General features: G+C 32.2%; 1 protein-coding gene across 3 annotated transcripts in view; it reads left to right on the top strand.

The window, feature by feature from the left end:
• LOC114330367 (uncharacterized) overlaps window positions 1-19,056 on the top strand; it is a 249,884-nt gene that overhangs the window by 176,150 nt on the left and 54,678 nt on the right. For all 3 annotated transcript variants that reach the window (XM_050648541.1, XM_050648540.1, XM_050648542.1), the window contains exon 2: window positions 16,591-16,956. In XM_050648541.1, coding sequence (XP_050504498.1) covers window positions 16,591-16,956 — 366 coding nt within the window. The remainder of the gene's footprint in view (window positions 1-16,590; window positions 16,957-19,056) is intronic.

The raw sequence follows: 19,056 nt of genomic DNA, 5'->3' as shown, positions 1-19,056 counted from the left end.
GGACAGTCCATAGTAAAAAGCTTTTGAATTAAGTAGAGTTCTAAAGAAGAATGTTGCAGTTTTTGCTGTGGAACTCTGAGAACATCATTTAGAAAAAAAATATATATTATAAAAAATTATTTAAAAAAAAATACAAAAATAATTATTTATGAGTAGAATTGTTTATTAGAGATTAATATTAGTATATTTGTTTTAAGATAAGATACAAAAAAATGACTAATAAAATAAAAAATCGTAAAATTAACGAATGGATTTAGCATCCGCAGTCATATAAAGCCAAATAAACAACAACAAACCTTTCTTTACCCTTAATTTAAAAATCTACATTATGTTTCTGTTGATAATATGTGCTTCTTATAGGCTATTGATTATATTCAAAATAAGATAGCTAAAAGGAACTACAACGTTAACGGGGTTTTATTATTTCATATGGTCAATGGACATCTATATATGAAAAAACCGCGGAGTGCTACCATTTAAAGGGGTGCGTTTTTGAGAAATCGGTGAATTAGTCCCTGAGCACAGGTTACATTAGGGTGAGTTCTATGCACTTTTGGTACAAACATATCTACATAAAAATTGTTTCTGGTTAAATTTTCTATCTAAATATCACTTTTTAAAGTCGATGATACCTTTTTTTACAAAAATATATTCAAAAGAAAAAGCACCTTGAAACCCAAAAGAAAGAAATTTTGTTTTTCGTCCCATAACTTTTGTCCACGATGATATAGGTATAGACATTGCTTTACAGAAAAAAAAATCTGCATATTTCTTCTTTAAAACGTTGTTTAGTAGAGGTAATTAGGATTTATAGTTTTCGAAATATGATTTTTTAAAGTTTGCTACTTATAGCAATTTTGGGCAATTTTCCTTGTTATTTCGCAAATATTGTTCTGTAACTTTTTTCTACGTAACTTTAGGTATATGCAATGGTACACATAATAGAAATAGAAATCAATTGTACCTTTAAAATGGTCTACTGTAAAACGTTGTACGACTTTTTTTAAAGAGATTATGGTTTTTTAAGATTTTATACTTTTAACGATTTTTTATAATATAATATAAAAATAAAATAATATTATTATATAATATATTATATGTTATATAATATTATATTATATATTATATAATAGCTAATATAGAAAAAATATTATTTTTTACATTTTTTACGATTATTTTTGAAATTTCTCATTATAAATTTTTTTCTTGTACATGAATATACTATATATTGCTCAATAAAGAGGGCTTACTTTCTGTTCTTTAAAATGGTGTATCATCTATATTTAAATATGTAATGGAAACCGAGTGATTCTTTGATAGTTTTTTACCTGTGTTATTTAAAATTATTTCTTTTACAAAAATTACATAAACATTAGCCTTAGAAAACATCATTTTAGTTAAAATTATTTAAACGTTAACATTTAAAAAATTTTCAAAATCAAATTCCATCTCTTCGTTAGCATTAGCTTCAATATCTTCCTATGACACATCAGTTATCTTAGAGTTTCCACAATTAGTACCCTTGCACATGCACACTTTGCAGAATATTAAACAACTAATTCCTATCTTCCTACAACTGCAGTTTTTTATACATCCTTTGGTACATTTACATGCTATTTTTTTCAAGCAAAGCTTGTGGTGCAGGTGCTTTGACAGTAAATACTGGAATTAATCCATATTTTGAAGTTTGCCCGGCCGAGTCAAGTGGATCCAAAATATTACCTATAAAAAATAAGATTCAATCATTACACACAATCACATAAAAAAGTTATAATGAGGAATTATAAAAATAATCCTAAAATCAAAAATCGTTGCAAGTACTTATTACATTTTGAAAAAGTACATCTTATTCAAAAATAATCCTAGAATTTTTTATAATACACCATTTTAAAGTAAACAGAATAAGCTTTCTTTTTTATTATATAATATATACCTAGATGTAGAACAAAAAGTTATAATGGGAAATTTAAAAAATATCGTAAAAAATATAAAAACTCGTTAAAAGTATAAAGTCTTGAAAAAGATAACCTCTTTAAAAGAAGTCGTAGAACATTATACTGTAGAATATTTTAAAGGTAATTGATTTCTATTCCTCTTACATGTACCATTGGCCGCAGGCAGGCCGCACATCAAAGAAACATGAAACGTAAATCACGTTTCATGGAAATAAAACACTGCTAAACAAATAGACCTCGGGCCATTTATGCGACTCTCCGAAAATAAAAATGTTTTATGAGCATGAATCACACTCGTTTCATTGGTAGGCGGACTTTAAGATTTGTTTAACCGTGTTTTATTTTAATGAAACGTGTTTTACGTTTCATGTTTAATGTTTTACGTTTCATGTTTCGTTGGTGTGCGGCTCGCCTTACATGTACCATTGCATATGCCTAAAGTTACGTAGAAAAAAGTTACAGAACAATATTTGTGAAATAACAAGGAAAATTGCCCAAAATTGCTGTGAGTGGCGAACTTTGAAAAATTATATTTCGAAAACCGTAAATCCTAATGACCTCTACCAAACATCATTTTAAAGACAAAACATGTAAGTTTTTTTTCTGTGAAGCAATATATATATACCTATATCCTCGTGGACAAAAGTTATGGGACAAAAAACAAAATTTCTTTCTTTTGGGGTTCTTTGTGCTTTTTCTTTTGAATATATTTTTGTAAAAAAAGTATCTTTGACTTTAAAAAGTTATATTTAGATAGGAAATTTAACCAGGAACAATTTTTATGTAGAGATTTTTGTACCAATATTGCATAGAACTCACCCTAATGGTAGCACTCCGCGGTTTTTTCATATAAAGAGATTCATTGACCATATGAAATAATAAAACCCCGTTAACGTTGTAGTTCCTTTCTATAGTACATAATCAATAGCCTAATAAATGCTGCAAAAATTCAATATGAAATTATAACTTGAGGTATTTAATAAGTTGATAAACATTTATAGCGTTTGATTAAAGCTTATATGATACTGTTAGATACTATTCACAATTTTCCCATCCTTTTTTCAAAATTTCAACCCTTAAAAATTAGCCCTTATCCCTAAAGCCATTTACGGGCATACCTATCTCTTTACTCAGTTAAATTCCTTAAAAACCATCCCTCATAGGACAATTGGAAAATTAGAAAAAAATATGTTATTTTTTAGAGTAATAATTTTTATAATAATCAGTTAACACATCAAATAAATTAAGGTTGATCATTAGCATCAGCACTATCAGTATTTTCGTCTTTTTCATACACCACAAGTTGAGTTGCAAAAAAAGATCAACTTTTGGGTATAATACAACATGATTTTGGGCAACATATGATGCACTACATCGTTTTGAGCAATTGCAAAATATTAATAATGGCATTTTGATATTATAAACGAAGAATTCTCATGACGCTTGCTAGTCTTTGATTTATTTCGTATAGATTTTTAGTTATTGAAGTAGTCCATTGAAATGTTACATTTTTTTAGGCCCTAGCTTGCATTTGTTAGAGAAGTCAATTTTATTTTTTGAATGTGTAGGGGTGGGGGTCAGTAGAAGCTTAAGTTCAAGTTTTTGCGATCGCCACCCTTGTCCCCCGCCATCTTGGAAAAAGAGGTGCAAAGGGCTTTCGCGCTGTATCTCGTAAACTAGCAACCCTACAGAAAATTTAATTACACATAAAATGTAACAAATTAAATTTTCATATCTATTACGTTTTATCGTCAAGCGACCAAAAAGAAATTATAAACAAAAATAAGAGAAAATTTTGTAACAAATTTCCTTTTGGAGGTTATAACTTTTTTTTCGTTCATTTCACAATACATTAACATCATAGCAATTTTGTAGAGAACTTTTCAACGAACAATTTCCACTATAAAGTTGTTTAATTTTATTTATTTATCTAGGTTTTACAGCGCTCCAAACTTGACCAGATTCTCGAATGCTGGTAGGGATACAATAAAAACAAAACGTTAGGCTTACTTTTCTATCTATATATTTTTTTATTCATACAATTTATTATGATTTTAACATTCCTATGCTATTATCAAACTATTTTTTACCTTTCTCCCGACTACAAAACTTTGAACCATAAGCATATAGAAAATTCCCAAGTAGTTGTTTGAAGACAAATTCGCCGGCCCAGAAGAAGAATGATGCAACCGCAAAATGCAAAATCCTTCAAAAGAGAAAAAAACTATTTTTGAATATTTAAAATAGGAATTAAATGAAGAGTAATCGTCCAGGAGCATCGGCATGCGTTTTTTGACAACGATGGCCTTTATTTTCATCGATATTGGTTCGAATTGGATTATCTTAATTTAATCCCGCCATTTTTAACCCTATCTACAGTTGCGTTGTAACGGGTAGCTCTTCCAGGACGACAAACTCAGTAAAACAAAGGTTAAAAATAAAGTAAATATATTTAAGGTAATTATATACAGTTTAAAAATAAATAAAATAAAATATAATTCTATCTTCTGCAAATGAAAAGCAATATTATACTTCTTACTGTCATCCGAATATAATAATAATATTAAAATGATACGATAAACAATACAATATATACAATAACGATCTCGCTACGTTAAATCAACATAGCCATATATTCCGACACGGAGACACCGCATTTCACTTCAACTTCAATGCGGCACGGCTGAACGTCACTACGGTGGCGTCCACCTAGGCACAGTTCCACCTCACATACGGTGCATCTCTGCCAATCGAGCTATGGCTAATTTAACACATTAGCAGCAACTGATTTTCTCATTTTCCTGGCTCGTCTTAATTATGCACTCGATGCCACTACTCCTTTGGTTTCCCCCAGCGGTGCTATGAAAAAGGAATGCGCCAACACGGACACTCCTACGGTCGTCTCTGGTAGACCAGCTCATCGCTTGCCGTGGTATCATATCGTTACAGCGTCATTATGCATCTGAAACAAGGTCTAACATAGCGCGTATTTCAATAACGTCGCAACTACCCTATTCGCGGTGTTCAAGTACTTGGAAGAACTACGCGAAACGATCGTGCGCGAATAGCGGAGAAAAATTGCAACTTTCTTAAATAATTCATATTGTCAATTGAAATTGTCAAATTGACGTACATTTCATACCTATTGTCATTTAAGAAGAAAAATTATATATTGCTCCACAATATTGATATGATATGCAATTATTATATAAAGGTAAATTTAATTAATTGTATTTTGCTTGCAGTACTGCATTTTAATAACTAATTTTATCTACTACATACAATTATTTACGTTTTAATAACATAACCTAAATCTTATTTTTTCTTCTTATTATTTTTTTGGACTATGGCCTTGATAATTATCCAGTAACCAGGACCATATGATTGGCCAATATAATTAAAAGTGCGAATAAAAGTGCAGAGCGTAGAAACCAGGTGTCGCTTTTCCGAACTTGCACAGTCCAAATAGTGGCTCATCACATTGTTAAACTTTTCTCGTTCATCATCTTTACATAGTATTTTAGAAGTTATTTACGCAATAAACAGGAATTGACAAAATTTGCAGTTACGTCATTCTTCTTCTGTACCGGACTGAATATCTGCCTGCTATTACTCTTATTATGTATTACAATTTATCCTGGTGGCACAGCAGTCGGTTCCCCTCTACTTAACGTATTTATCTATCAACTTACTACTTATTTTACTTTTATTTAATCTATCAACTAACATGCGGTAACATTACAGCACTGTGCTCGGCTTTTTACACTAAACTGTTACACATTTACACTAACTCAAATTGGTTTGTCCTTATGAGTCTTCTCTTTGCTTCACTGTTGTCAAGAGGCTGGATTGCCTCGACATTTACATGACTATGCAGGCTCTACTCATGACTTTGCTGCTGTTCTCTGGATTACTTCGGTCACAGATTTCATACTCAGGTCCTGGTTGAAGTTGCTGTTACGGATATACCAAGGAGCAGCAACAATATTCGTCAGTAGGTACTTTGTTTTGAAATCTCAGGATAATGTGTAGGTTACTAGCTTTGCTACAGCTCCAGATTTGGCAGTTGGCACCCATATACCCACACCGGCTTCAATACTTGCTTGTAAATGGATAATTGATTGTGAATGGATAATGTGGAATTTCTTCCAATCAGCCAATACAATTTCTTATATCTAATATCAAGGTCCCCTGTTTTCTTTCTAACATGGACTTTCCAGCGCAACCTCGCGTCTAGGGTGATGACCTTGGGTATCTTTTATTTTAACTGGGAAATTTTCTATTTTATATTTGTAAAGTTAATATGTGCAGATTTAGTCTCATTTAATTTTATTTACTATTTTCTGGTCCATGTATGTATTGTATTTACTGATAGTTGGAACTTATCCTTCGCTTCTTGTGACAATAGTGTTTTGTTCTAGCTTTGAAATGTCACACGTACATAATAGGTACAGTACCGGACCTAATACGCTCCCATGTGGCACGCCAACTTTGATATCCCTTAAATCGGTGTACACTTCTTGTTTTACTCTGAAATATCTACATATATTCGCAGTGTATGATTCTAGGATTTCCAAATACTGTTTCGGCATGAGCGTTCTTAGTTTACAGTTAAACCCTCATGTCAGACTTTATCAAACGCCTGTGCTTCGTCCAGCAAGATTGTAGAGGAGATTTTCTTTCCTTCTAACGTTTTTTCTTCTATATTCGTTATTCGGTGAACTTGATCTATAGTGGAATATTTATTTCTGAAACCAAATTGATGATTTGGCATAAGATTTTTTCTTTCTATTATTGGTTTTAATCTTTTCAATAGAAGTTTTTCAAATAGTTTTGACATCACCGAAAAGAGTGATATTGGTCGATAGGATGTCACTTTATTTGGAGGATCACCTGGTTTGTCGATCATGATAATTTCGGCTACTGTCCATAGTCTGGGAACATATCTTAATTTAAAAGCAGAATTTATTAGGTGTGTCTGCTTAACTATGGCTTTTCTTGGTAGATTTATTAACAGTTCTCCTGTTATAAGATCATATCCTGAAGCTTTCTTAGGATTTATATTCTCTTTTATCTCTGTTGATATTTCTCTAAATCAGTGGTTCTCAATCTTTTTAAGTCATGTACCATGTACCTCCAAATTATTTTTGGTACCACCTAACTGACGTAGGTACCTATCTAGCTAGGTAATTTAAGCAACTCTAATTTATATGCTGGAATTTTAAATAATGGATAAAAAATTCAAGAGTAGTAACTACACTCACCGGCACAAAAAACGGGCACCCCAAAAAATGGGTCATTTTTAATGTCTTGTATTTCCTAAACCTGATGTCCGATTTAAGTATTTTTTTTAATATGTTATAGCCTTATTCTTTAGCAATATCGCTGTAATAATATTGTTGCTAGACAGTTACATTGTCATTGTATACAGGGTGTATGAATCAAACTGTGTTTTTTTCTCAAATTTTGGAACACCATGTGGAATGTTCTAGCTTTTAAAAAATAGTAAAATTAAAACCCAGCTATAGCCTCAGGTTTTCTTAACATTCTGCTTTTTGATTCATTCGCTTATGTTGGATAATTAAAAAGTTAGGCACTTTAACAACTACCCCTGTTTTTCGTCAATACAGGGTTTTTTTAAATAAGTACGGCAAACTTTAAGGGGTAATTATGCATGATAAAATAATACAGTTTGCTTTATAAACATATGCCCGCAAATGGTTCGTTTCCGAGATAGGGGGTGTTGAAATTGTTCTTACAAACTGACGATTTATTTATTGCTCTAAAACGGTTTGTGATATCCAAATGAAATTTGGTAGTTTTTAAGAGGTAGTTATTGCGCATTTTTATGCATACAATTAAGAATTTTATATTCACCATTGGCGTGCATAAGGGTATAGACATTTTAGATATATCCCGTATGCACGCTAATGGTGAATATAAAATTCTTAATTGTATGCCAAAAAATGAACAATAACTACCTCTTAAAATCTATCAAATTTCATTTGCATATCACAAACCGTTTTAGAGCAATAAATAAATCGTCAGATTGTAAGAACAATTTCAACACCCCCTATCTCGGAAACGAAGCATTTGCAGGCATACGTTTATAGAGCAAAGTGTCATTATTTTATCATGCAGAATTACCCCTTACAGTTTGCTGTACTTATTTAAAAACACTCTGTATTGACGAAAAACAGGGGTAGTTGTTAAAGTGCCTAACTTTTTCATTATCCAACATAAGCGAATGAATCAAAAAACAGAATGTTAAGAAAACCTGAGGCTATAGTTGGGTTTTCCAAAATGTTCCGGAGTGTTCCAAAATTTGAGAAAAAAACACAGTTTGATTAGTATACCCTGTATACAATGACAATGTACCTGTCTAGCAACAATATTATTACAGCGATATTGCTAAAGAATAAGGCTATAACATATTAAAAAAATTACTTAAATCGGACATCAGGTTTAGGAAATACAAGACATTAAAAATGACCGATTTTTGGGGCGCCCGTTTTTTGTGCCGGTGAGTGTATATTCAAGAGTAATAACTTATTATAACTTATTAATATCTGGTCCGATGTTACTCAGATATACTTAGTCGAAAATCAGGTTCTACATTAAGTTTGTTTCTGTAAAAGTTCTTAATATTAAGTAGTGCGGAAAATCCATTCCCGCACGGGGAAAAGGGTATTCTTTTTCTCATGATCATCTTTCAGTGCGTCACAGTTTTTCGATTTCTTTCTAACGCATTAAATTGTATATGACAGAAAAAAAGGCACGTCGGTGATTACTTCGGTAATTATTCTAGTTCGGTGATTATTCTAGTTGTCGATAGATGGCGCCATAATAAAAAAAATTTAATTAGATAATAATATTACAAATATAATCTGTATAATTTATAAGACTATACAAATCAAAGAAAATACCATTTTATAAATGCAAGAAACACATTTGATTTGTTTTTATTCCAAATTGAAAATAAAATGTGACAATTGTCAGATTTAACTAAAATGTCATGTTAGAATAAATGTCATAAATGTGTATTATCACGGACTTACCCTTTTTCCTATCATTTGTTACGCACTGAAAAATGCTCATGAAAAGGACCATATCAAGTATTTTAAAGCGTGTTTTGGAAGAGAAGGGAAATCAAAATTCCCTTTTTACTTTATCGTACTACATACGAAGTATGAGTATAATAGATAAAGTTATAGGATCGTGCAAAAAAAATTTTTCAGATTTCACTTTTTTTCGACGTTTTGAGTGCCTCTGAGTCTAAAAAGAAAATAAGAAAACATGTCGGAAGTATGTACGTACGTACGTACGTACGTATGTCGCCACCGCCCAGCAAAAACTACTGGACCGATTTCTATGAAATTCGGTATGAGTAAGTTTAAGAGAATTTTGTCGAGAAACTTTGAAAAAAATCTCTCAAAGGGGCCGAAATAGGGGGGTTATTTGGGGCCCATTTTTGCAAATTTTGGCTGAAACAAATGAAATTTAACTTAAAGTTAGCTCATCGATAGGTAAAGAGAAATACGGAATTTGACATTTCCAAATGCAAAATAGCGGCCAGCATGGCTGACCGCCCACCCGACACATTTTCCTACCAATCTAAAAACTTGTTTAAGATAAATTTAATTTGAAAAAATATTTATATAGCCTAAAGATGGGGATACAACAAGAATATTATCGTTTCTCAGAAAAAGTTATGGGTTGCCTATATTTAAGGGGTCAAAATTTGACATAACTTTGAACTAGATTTTCTCAAAAATGGCTTCAAGGAATTTGTTTATTTTTTGAAATGTTTTTGATATCCTATCGGTAAATTGAATAACATTAGTCAGATTTCTTAACTCCTCATAGGAGGGGAGTTATGAATTTTTTATAAAAAAATATTCGAGTGCCCGTAACTTCCTCTGTAATAGAAACTAAAATTTGAAATTTGGCAGACATATATAGTACTTTATAATCTATTATCACAATAAATTTTACCTACAATATGGCTTCCGGTTGAACCGGAAATGAAAAAAAATCTTAATCTTTTAGATACGCCCTGTATATTTTTACATATTTTGAAAGAATTCAAAATGACCTTTCCAATGACATAAAACTAGTTGCTGTAACTCAAAAACTCGAAAAGTTACAGAAAATAGAAATTTTGCTAGAATCTTGTGTGTGTGTCCTCTCTCACACGATCATAATATTATAGCAGAGCATTATTATAGGGCAGTCAATGAGAGTATTTGGCTCCGAATTCCATCCTACTACATCGATGTACTTGATATTTTCACAATAAGTAGGGAATAGCTCAAGAAACAAAATCTACCCTATATATTATGGAGCTTTTATCTTGGGGCAATTCCCACCCCTTCAAGGGGGTAGAAAATTTGTTGGTCAAAATAAGCATGGAAGTGGCTAGAGAACCTATTTTTAAGTAAAAATTGATCTTTACTTTTTTTTGAGAACTCAGTACTTTTTGAGTTATGCGTAGTTGAAAATTGGCCATTTTCATTTAAAAATGACACGATTTCGGACGGTTTTTTGTGAATACCTTAAAAACTATGCATCAAACTAAAAACACTATATAATTTTCTTTTTAGATTATAAATAACAAAGAGATTCGTTCCTTCGTAAATTTTCTATTTACATATAATACAAAAAGAGATATGGTAGGTAAAAGAGTTTGTTTTTTGGTGCATGCTCAAAGTGCTCATGCTTTTGTAGTGTTTGAAAAGGCCTTTAAAACGAGCACCGTTAAATGTCGGTTACATTCAAACTAAGCGAGATATGGTGCAAAAAATTATATGACTAATGTACTTTAAGGAAAAATGAGAAGTATATATGTTACAGTTCAAGTTGATTATCCAGTTGGAGTTGACTCCAACTAGTTGGAGTCAACTCTAACGGCTGGTTTCAGTAAAAGTTGATTATAAATATAAAATGAAGATTTATATTCAACATTTACTAGTAAAAGTAAACTCCAACTAGGAAAAGTATACTCTTCCCAATTCCATTTAATAAAAGTAGATTCTGATTCACACAAACAGCCGATTCTAGAAATTAAATGTTACTGAATATGTTCAAATTAGTCTAGGCTGTATCGTCGTCCCCGTTAGGTAAATTACTCCGATTCGAATTTTTTGCACAAACTTACTCAAAAAGAGGTCCTTATAACAAATCTACTGGGTGCCAGGCAGTACCTTGATCGATAAATTGTTTAAACAATTCTTTTTAGACAAATTCACAAAAATAATTTTTCCCCTTTGGGTTATTCTGAGCAAAAAAAGGTATTTTGTGATTTTTCTCTAAAATTGATTGTTATCGAGTTATACGCGATTTAAAATTTGAAAAATGCGAAAATAGCTATTTTCAAGGCTTAATAACTCGGTTAAAATTCATTATTATGAAAGTCAGAAAGTCACCAAATCAAAGTTTATAGCCACCTCTACAAGATCCAGCAGAAATTTTTGTCACTATTTTATTACTAAGCTTTATCTTTAATTATTAACAATGAGCGCTAAGTGCGTATTAGGCGGCCGTCAATGGTGAGTGCTAAAGAGATGCACCATTCCAGCCGTCCAATGGCGAATCTCACTCGCACTCACATTGACGGCCGCCCTCAATACACGGTTAGCGCTCATTGTTGATAATTAAAAATAATATCTTATTAATGAAATAATGACAAAAATTTCTTCAGGATCTTATAGAGGTAGCTTTAATCTTTGATTTTTTTTAGTTTCTGACTTTCATAATATATAAAATCGTATGGCATTTTTGCCTTTCGGACAGTTCCGGCGCCAATTACATCTTTAACCCTGTTTCAAGTAACTAGTGTCGATGTACACTAGCCCAGGGGGACCGACGGCTTAACGTGCTCTCCGAGGCACGGTGAGACGGCTCGTGTCATTATTGGAAATGAAAATGGTTTGTCTTTAGCAGGGCTCGAACCCACGTGCACTGGCTTATGAGGCCAGCGATTATGCCGTTACTCCACGGCCGCTCGCTCGACTTTCACAATAATTATCTTTAACCGAGTTATTTAACCTCGAAAATGGTTATTTTGGCGTTTTTCAAATTTTAAGTAGCTAATAACTCGACAACAGTCAATTTTAGAGAAAAAAAGGCCCAACGGATCTAAAAAAAATTTGTACGAAGTGAAAAAATTACACACACCGGCAAAATTAGCCGAACACCTTAAAAATGGGACATGTTTGATGTCTCGAATTTCCTAAACCTGTTGTCCGATTTAAGTGATTCTTTTAGTAAGTTATAGCCTTATTAGTTAAGAATATCGGTGTAATAATATTGTTGCTAGACAGGTACATGTCATTTTATACCGGGTGTTACAATCATACTGTCTTTTTTTCTTAAAGTTCGGAACACCCTGTGGAATATTCTAGTACATATAATATTTTAAAATTAAAACTCGATTGTAGGCTTTCTTAACATTTTCTTTTTTGATTCATTTGCTTATGTTGGAAAATAAAAAAGTTATGTGCTTTAACAACTAGCCATGTTTTTTATCAATAAATCCTCATAGTAGGGGAGGAAAGTATTCTAAATTTGTAGTTTGTACAGATGTCTCCTATTTAAGATTTTAAAGTAACCCCCCAGCCCACCTCCGTCGGGATCGTGTTTGGTGCCATTCGGTAGATTTTTGAAAAATATTGAATAGGTGTATTTTGCAGTTTTACGGTCTGATGTTCATTTCGAGAAATATCGCATTGTTCATATTTAAAATCTTTAATTTACCCCCTCCCCTCTCCGTGGGGTGTCACGAACCCCCACGGAGGTGGGGTGGGGGATTTAATTTAAAATCCCAAATAGGAGCCCCCAATTTTTATTGCAGATTTGGATTCTTCACGTAAAAATAAGCAACTTTTATTCGACACATTTTTTCTAATTATGGATAGATAGCGCTATAATCGGAAAAAAATGATTGTTTCAAATGGAAAATTAAATTAAAAAATGAAAAGTCCCCACTTTATGGAAAATTTAACTTAACCTTTTTCTGATTTTAGCACATACTCTTCACAATCCAATAGGTTCCCATAAAGCTCGAGTAACTGCAAATTTAGTATACTTTCCTCCCCTACTATGAGGATTTATTGATGAAAAACATGGATAGTTGTTAACGCACATAACTTTTTTATTGTCACACATAAGTAAATGAATCAAAAAGAAAAATGTTAAGAAAGCCTAAATCTAAAATCGAGTGTTAATTTTAATATTTTGCATGTGCTAGAATATTCCACAGGGTGTTCTAAACTTTAAGAAAAAACACAGCATGATTTGTACACCCGGTATAAAATGATATTTACCTGTCTAGCAATAATATTATTACAACGATATTCTTAAATAATAAGGCTATAACATACTAAAAGAATCATCCAAATCTAATCAGTGGTTTAGGAAACTCGAGACATCAAACATGTCCCATTTTTAAGGTGTTCGGCTAATTTGGCCGGTGTGTGTATTTTGGCGAATTTGTTTAAACGCCAAACGTCACTAAAATCATTCATTATTGTACTCATTTGCCCTCATTTTCGACAGTAAAGTAACACTTTGTTGTAGTGAAAGAAGAATGTTACTTTACCTGCCGCGATAATTAATCAAATTAACCGAGATTGAATGTAAGTGGTCAATGGCAGCAATCGATTATTTATTTGAGTGAAATTAAATTTTCTTTACTTTAATTATTAAAAATATTGTACAAAATTTATCTTATTATTGATAAAATGTATGTCAAAAAGTAAAATTGTGTAGTGTTTCGCATTATATTCATACAAAATAAATCAAAACTTTACAGATTTAGTAATTAGGTAGGTATACAATATTGATAAAACTATCGATTAAACATCAAAACCGGACATCATGCAAAAGTCATCTGTGATGACTGTCATACAAATTTTTTATTTCGTCTAAAATTAAAAAAATTTCCTCAAAGTTGTAAGTAAGTGTTAATGTTTTTTATGATTGACGATACAATTTTGTACGCACCACCTCAATACTCTTTATCGAACAAGTCTGTTCCTCTGCTCGTAATATCAGACTCGTTCGATAAAGTGTCACTTTACTGACTGACTTTACTGAAATTGGTTAAACAATTTTTCGACCGCGGTACCGCGTGATACCCTGTGTATTTGTTATAGGGATTGTTATACGGATGTATTTCTTTGAGTAAGTTTGTGCAAAAAATCGAATCAGAATAATTTACCTAACGGGGGCGACGTTACAGACTATACTAATAAGTAGTTGAAACGGTCAAAACAAAGAAACGTACACTCATTAAAAATGCACTTGAGATTCTCGTATAATCAACATTTACTGAATCGATCCAGGAAGAGTCAACTCCAACTAGTAAAAGTTGATTTAAATTTTTAAAATCTACTTTTACTGCTCGTTTCAGTTGGAGTTGACTCCAACTAGTTGGAGTCAACTCTAACTGAGAATCCACTTGAACTGTTACATATACATTCAACCCCTCATCCACCAGAATTTAAATGCATTGTTTTTCTTTTGCAATACCTCTTAATATAGTGTTATTTCTACTTTCAAAAAGTTTGACGGGTTTAAAATGAAAGGTTTTTGAAAAAAATAAAAACAAATTATAGAGCGCATTTTTAAATTTTTTTAAAATTCTTCCTTTTGCTCCATGCAATTCGAAAATAAAAATGTTCTATCCACGAGAAGTGGTGGTTACCGCCCCCATGATAAAAGCTCCATAGTATATAGTATATATACATATACATATATATATATATATATATATATATATATATATATATATATATATATATATATATATATATATATATGCTTTCTGTTGTTTTCCGGGTTTGACTCCGCGTTGAATAATTTTGGTTTTGAGAAAAACCATTATTTTGACGACGTTTCGGCAAAATCTCACTTGCCATTGTCAAGTCAGGTAGTTCCGCTTCTCGCTGCTGCTGGAAGTAGACTGAATTTTTATTCACGATACCGTAACTTATATAGTTGATCCTGATGCATTTGCTTGACCTGCGCGTCTCTTGGATCTTGTGATTGGTCCAGTATATGTTGGGGGGTCTGGAAGGGTGACACGCGTAGATGTCGCTGCTTGATTTATTTTGGTCTTTTTCTTCAATACCGTTTTCCATGCTGTAGGAAGCCGTTGCGCATCATCTCTTTGGTTTAGACCGTTGGGACCCAAAGAGATGATGCGCAACGGCTTCCTACAGCATGGAAAACGGTATTGAAGAAAAAGATTAAAATAAATCAAGCAGCGACATCTACGCGTGTCACCCTTCCAGACCCCCCAACATATACTGGACCAATCACAAGATCCAAGAGACGCGCAGGTCAAGCAAATGCATCAGGATCAACTATATAAGTTACGGTATCGTGAATAAAAATTCAGTCTACTTCCAGCAGTAGCGAGAAGCGGAACTACCTGACTTGACAATGGCAAGTGAGATCTTGCCGAAACGTCGTCAAAATAATGGTTTTTCTCAAAAACAAAATTATTCAACGCGGAGTCAAACCCGGAAAACAACAGAAAGCACATATAGCTCCCGCGGAAACTTCAAGTGTAACATATATATATATATATATATATATATATATATATATATATATATATATATATATATATATATATATATATATATATATATATATATATATATATATATATATATATATATATATATAGGATAGACTTTGAATTAGGAGATTATGCTACTCCCAAAATTTCATTAAAATCCATGCAGTAAAATGCAAATATTGTAAACTATTAATTTCTCAGAAAAATGAACTAATTTGAAATGAAAGTATGACTAATATTCTATTAATTTATGCAATAATCTATAGTGTGTCCCCGAAATGTGGCATCGAACATTTTCTCAAATGCAGGAATTAATCATGCATAGAACCATAAAATATTTTCAGGTATACAAGGTGTTTCTAAAATATCAAAATAACGAGTAACTTTGTTATTTTTATAGAATGCCAGTATTATCTAGTACGATAATGATAATAGATCGGTACGATAAAGTTCTCGGGCGGCCCTTCCGTCCAGCGTTTTTGTTACCTACTATTGCGGTGCTGATTTTGGCGGTTTTTTGTGTTTTTTCGTTTTGCGTACCACGACAATAATTAATGATATGCACCATCAGTGGTATATGTACCACAGGTACTTATACCATCAGAACCCAGGGGCGTCATTTGATAGGGGGCAGGGGGGCATTTGCCCCCCCTGACCCTGAAAATTACTGAAATTTACAAAAAATAGATCAATTTTGTATTATGTTTGCATATAAATGTATTGTATATATAATGCTTGCCCCCCCTATCAAAATTTCAAATGACGCTCCTGTCAGAACCGCTGCTCTAAATGATGCCACCGTTATTCTTTCTTCCGTTTAGAATGGTTCTGCCCATTTCTGTTCTTCATCATAATTTTCGTTGGGTTTGGAGTTGAAATATAATATAAAAAACAATTTTATGCTGAACATACCACTAGGAAAAATTTAAAGAAGAAACTGCGATTTAACGTGGGACTGATGAAGGCCATCGTAATGACTTTATTTCTGATTTTCGAATTACATATTTACGCATTTATTTTCTAATTTATTTTTATTTTATATTCTAGGTTTGGATATAGCATTTTGTGTCCAAATTAACTACGTTAATGTACCTGTAGCTGTAAAAAATGATTCGAATGTTTCTGTCATCATGGATTGCAACTATTCTCTAAGACCTGACGATACAGAATTAGTTGTCAAATGGTACTTGAACGATGATCTGGTCTATCAATGGATTCCCCCTCAACTACCACAAAGCTTCGGAAAATTAAAAGATAGAGTCGATTTGGAGTATGCGGCAACCGATGATCCTAAAAGTGTGTATCGAGCGATGAAAATTTTTAATCCAACAGACGAAATTGCCGGAGAGTATAAATGTTTTGTTTCAACATTCACTGATGAAGATTTCTTCATCAAGACGATGCGTGTCTTTGGTGAGTTAAAATATAAAAATTGTAAATTATGGGTAAATATAAATCACACGAAATTTAAAAATTAAAGGGAAATAGATAAATTAAAACTTGGACACGTACTTGAATAGAATAGAAATATGCTTTTTTGCACGATTGATCATTTTTGACTGTTTACCGTGACATATTTTACGTCAGTAGGTGACATTTACTAGCAACTCGACGGTAAGTAATCCAACTCGACGGTAAGTACTCTGACTCGACGGTAAGTAATTCACTTACCGTCGAGTTAAAAAATCTTTTAATTTTAATTTATTTTTTGAAAGAATAAAGAAAACTAACGAATTATTTATTAATATTGAAACTTATGGTACAATTTGTTAAATTATTTAATGAAATCCCATTTGTTTGGGCTGTGGTTTCACTTCTAACAGAAACTCCTGCAGAATCGCATACATTAGTAGTATTACTAGTATTGCACAATATTTTTTCGGCAAAATCTATTTTATTTTGAAGAGAATCTTCTACATAGCTTTCTGCCACTGTCGATGAACGCCAACCTCCATGACGCTTTAATCCGAGGACATATTTTAATTTATAATAATCAAAATTGTACTTAAAATTATTGACAACTAAATAAAAACTCAATTCTCCATTGTTGTTATGCACCCTAGTTACTACCTAACAACCAAAGTATCTATCTTGATAAAATGAATGAAACTAGTCAATATGACGAAAATGTTTAATTTTATAATTTATAATGGTATCAATCGTGCAGAAAAGGTTATAAGCATGTCGAACGTTAAGGGTAACCGATCTCAGACAATAATTGGAGTCGTCGCTCCGCTCCTCCTCCAAACAATTGTCTTCGATCGGTATAAAACCCTTACCGTTCTCCATACTTAATATACTATATTGTCACTGAAAATTTTTATAATTTTATGGACAAAGCTTGCTTACATATAGTCAAAAATAACAATAACAAATAACAAAAACAATTTACCAAAAATTAGACAAATCGTCAATATACCGTATATAAGATAATTAAAGTAAAGCAAAAACAAAAACAATTTATTGCAAAATTTAATATAAATTGCAAATTACAAATTTAACATACAATAAATAAAATACAACATTAGGAACTAATAAGTTTAAGCTGCTGCATACGAAACCCAATGTTTTTAGTTATTTATTAAGAAATTCTTCTATTGAATAATATGGTATTTTAGATAGATAGGCTTTTCTCATTTTACAGAACTTTGGGAAAGATGTTGAAAATTTCAGTTCTAAAGGGAGATGGTTGTATAGTTTTTTGCGGAATATAATATAAATTTTTTTTAATAACTCAGTGGACGGGATCGGGAAATAAATATCCAATGAATTTCTGGTGGAGTAAATATGATTAGGCCTTGTTGGGAAGCCATGAAGGTGTTTACGAAGCAAACCGTTTCTAAAATATATAAAGATGGAAGTGTTAAAATTCCGTTATCTCTGAAGTAACTCCTGCAAGGTGTAGTTCTTCTGAGGCCTAATAATTTCTAATATCTTATTGCTCTTTTTTGCAATTTAAAAATACTATCAGATTGAGCAGCTGTACTAGAACCCCAAAAAGGAAGACCATATCGAAGATGAGACTCGAACAACAAAAGGTATGTTATTTTAGAAGATGCTAAACTGTTTTCCCTAAATACAGATCTTATTGCATAGCAAGCTGGGGCGAGTTTCTTACTTAACGAATCGATATGAAGGGACCATTTGAGGTTGCTGCCTAAAAACATACCAAGAAATTTTAGAGAATCAACGGTAATGATCTGGCTGTTATTTAGTAGCAAGGGTTAAAGCGCTCCTTTATAGGATAATGCTACTGTCTTATCCACGTTAAAAGAGAGTAAATTAGAGTCAGAGCAGGTCTTTATCGTAAGTAGATCTGAAGTTATACGTGCATGAAGGGTTGCAATAGTTGAGTTGCTCCAATTGATACTGGTATCATCAGCAAAAAGAAAAGTTTTTCTATCGATTTTTAATTCAGTGTTGTCACTTATAGAGATAAAGAAAATTTTTTGAGCCTAGAGTGAGTACCATTTGCTCTAACCAGTTGTTTCCTATTATCCAAGTAAGATTGGA

The sequence above is a fragment of the Diabrotica virgifera genome, chromosome 4 (assembly GCF_917563875.1).
Source record: "Diabrotica virgifera virgifera chromosome 4, PGI_DIABVI_V3a".
Taxonomy (NCBI): Eukaryota; Metazoa; Arthropoda; class Insecta; order Coleoptera; family Chrysomelidae; genus Diabrotica; species Diabrotica virgifera.
The sequence above is the reverse complement of the archived record's forward strand: the minus strand, read 5'-3'. Positions and strand labels throughout refer to the sequence as shown.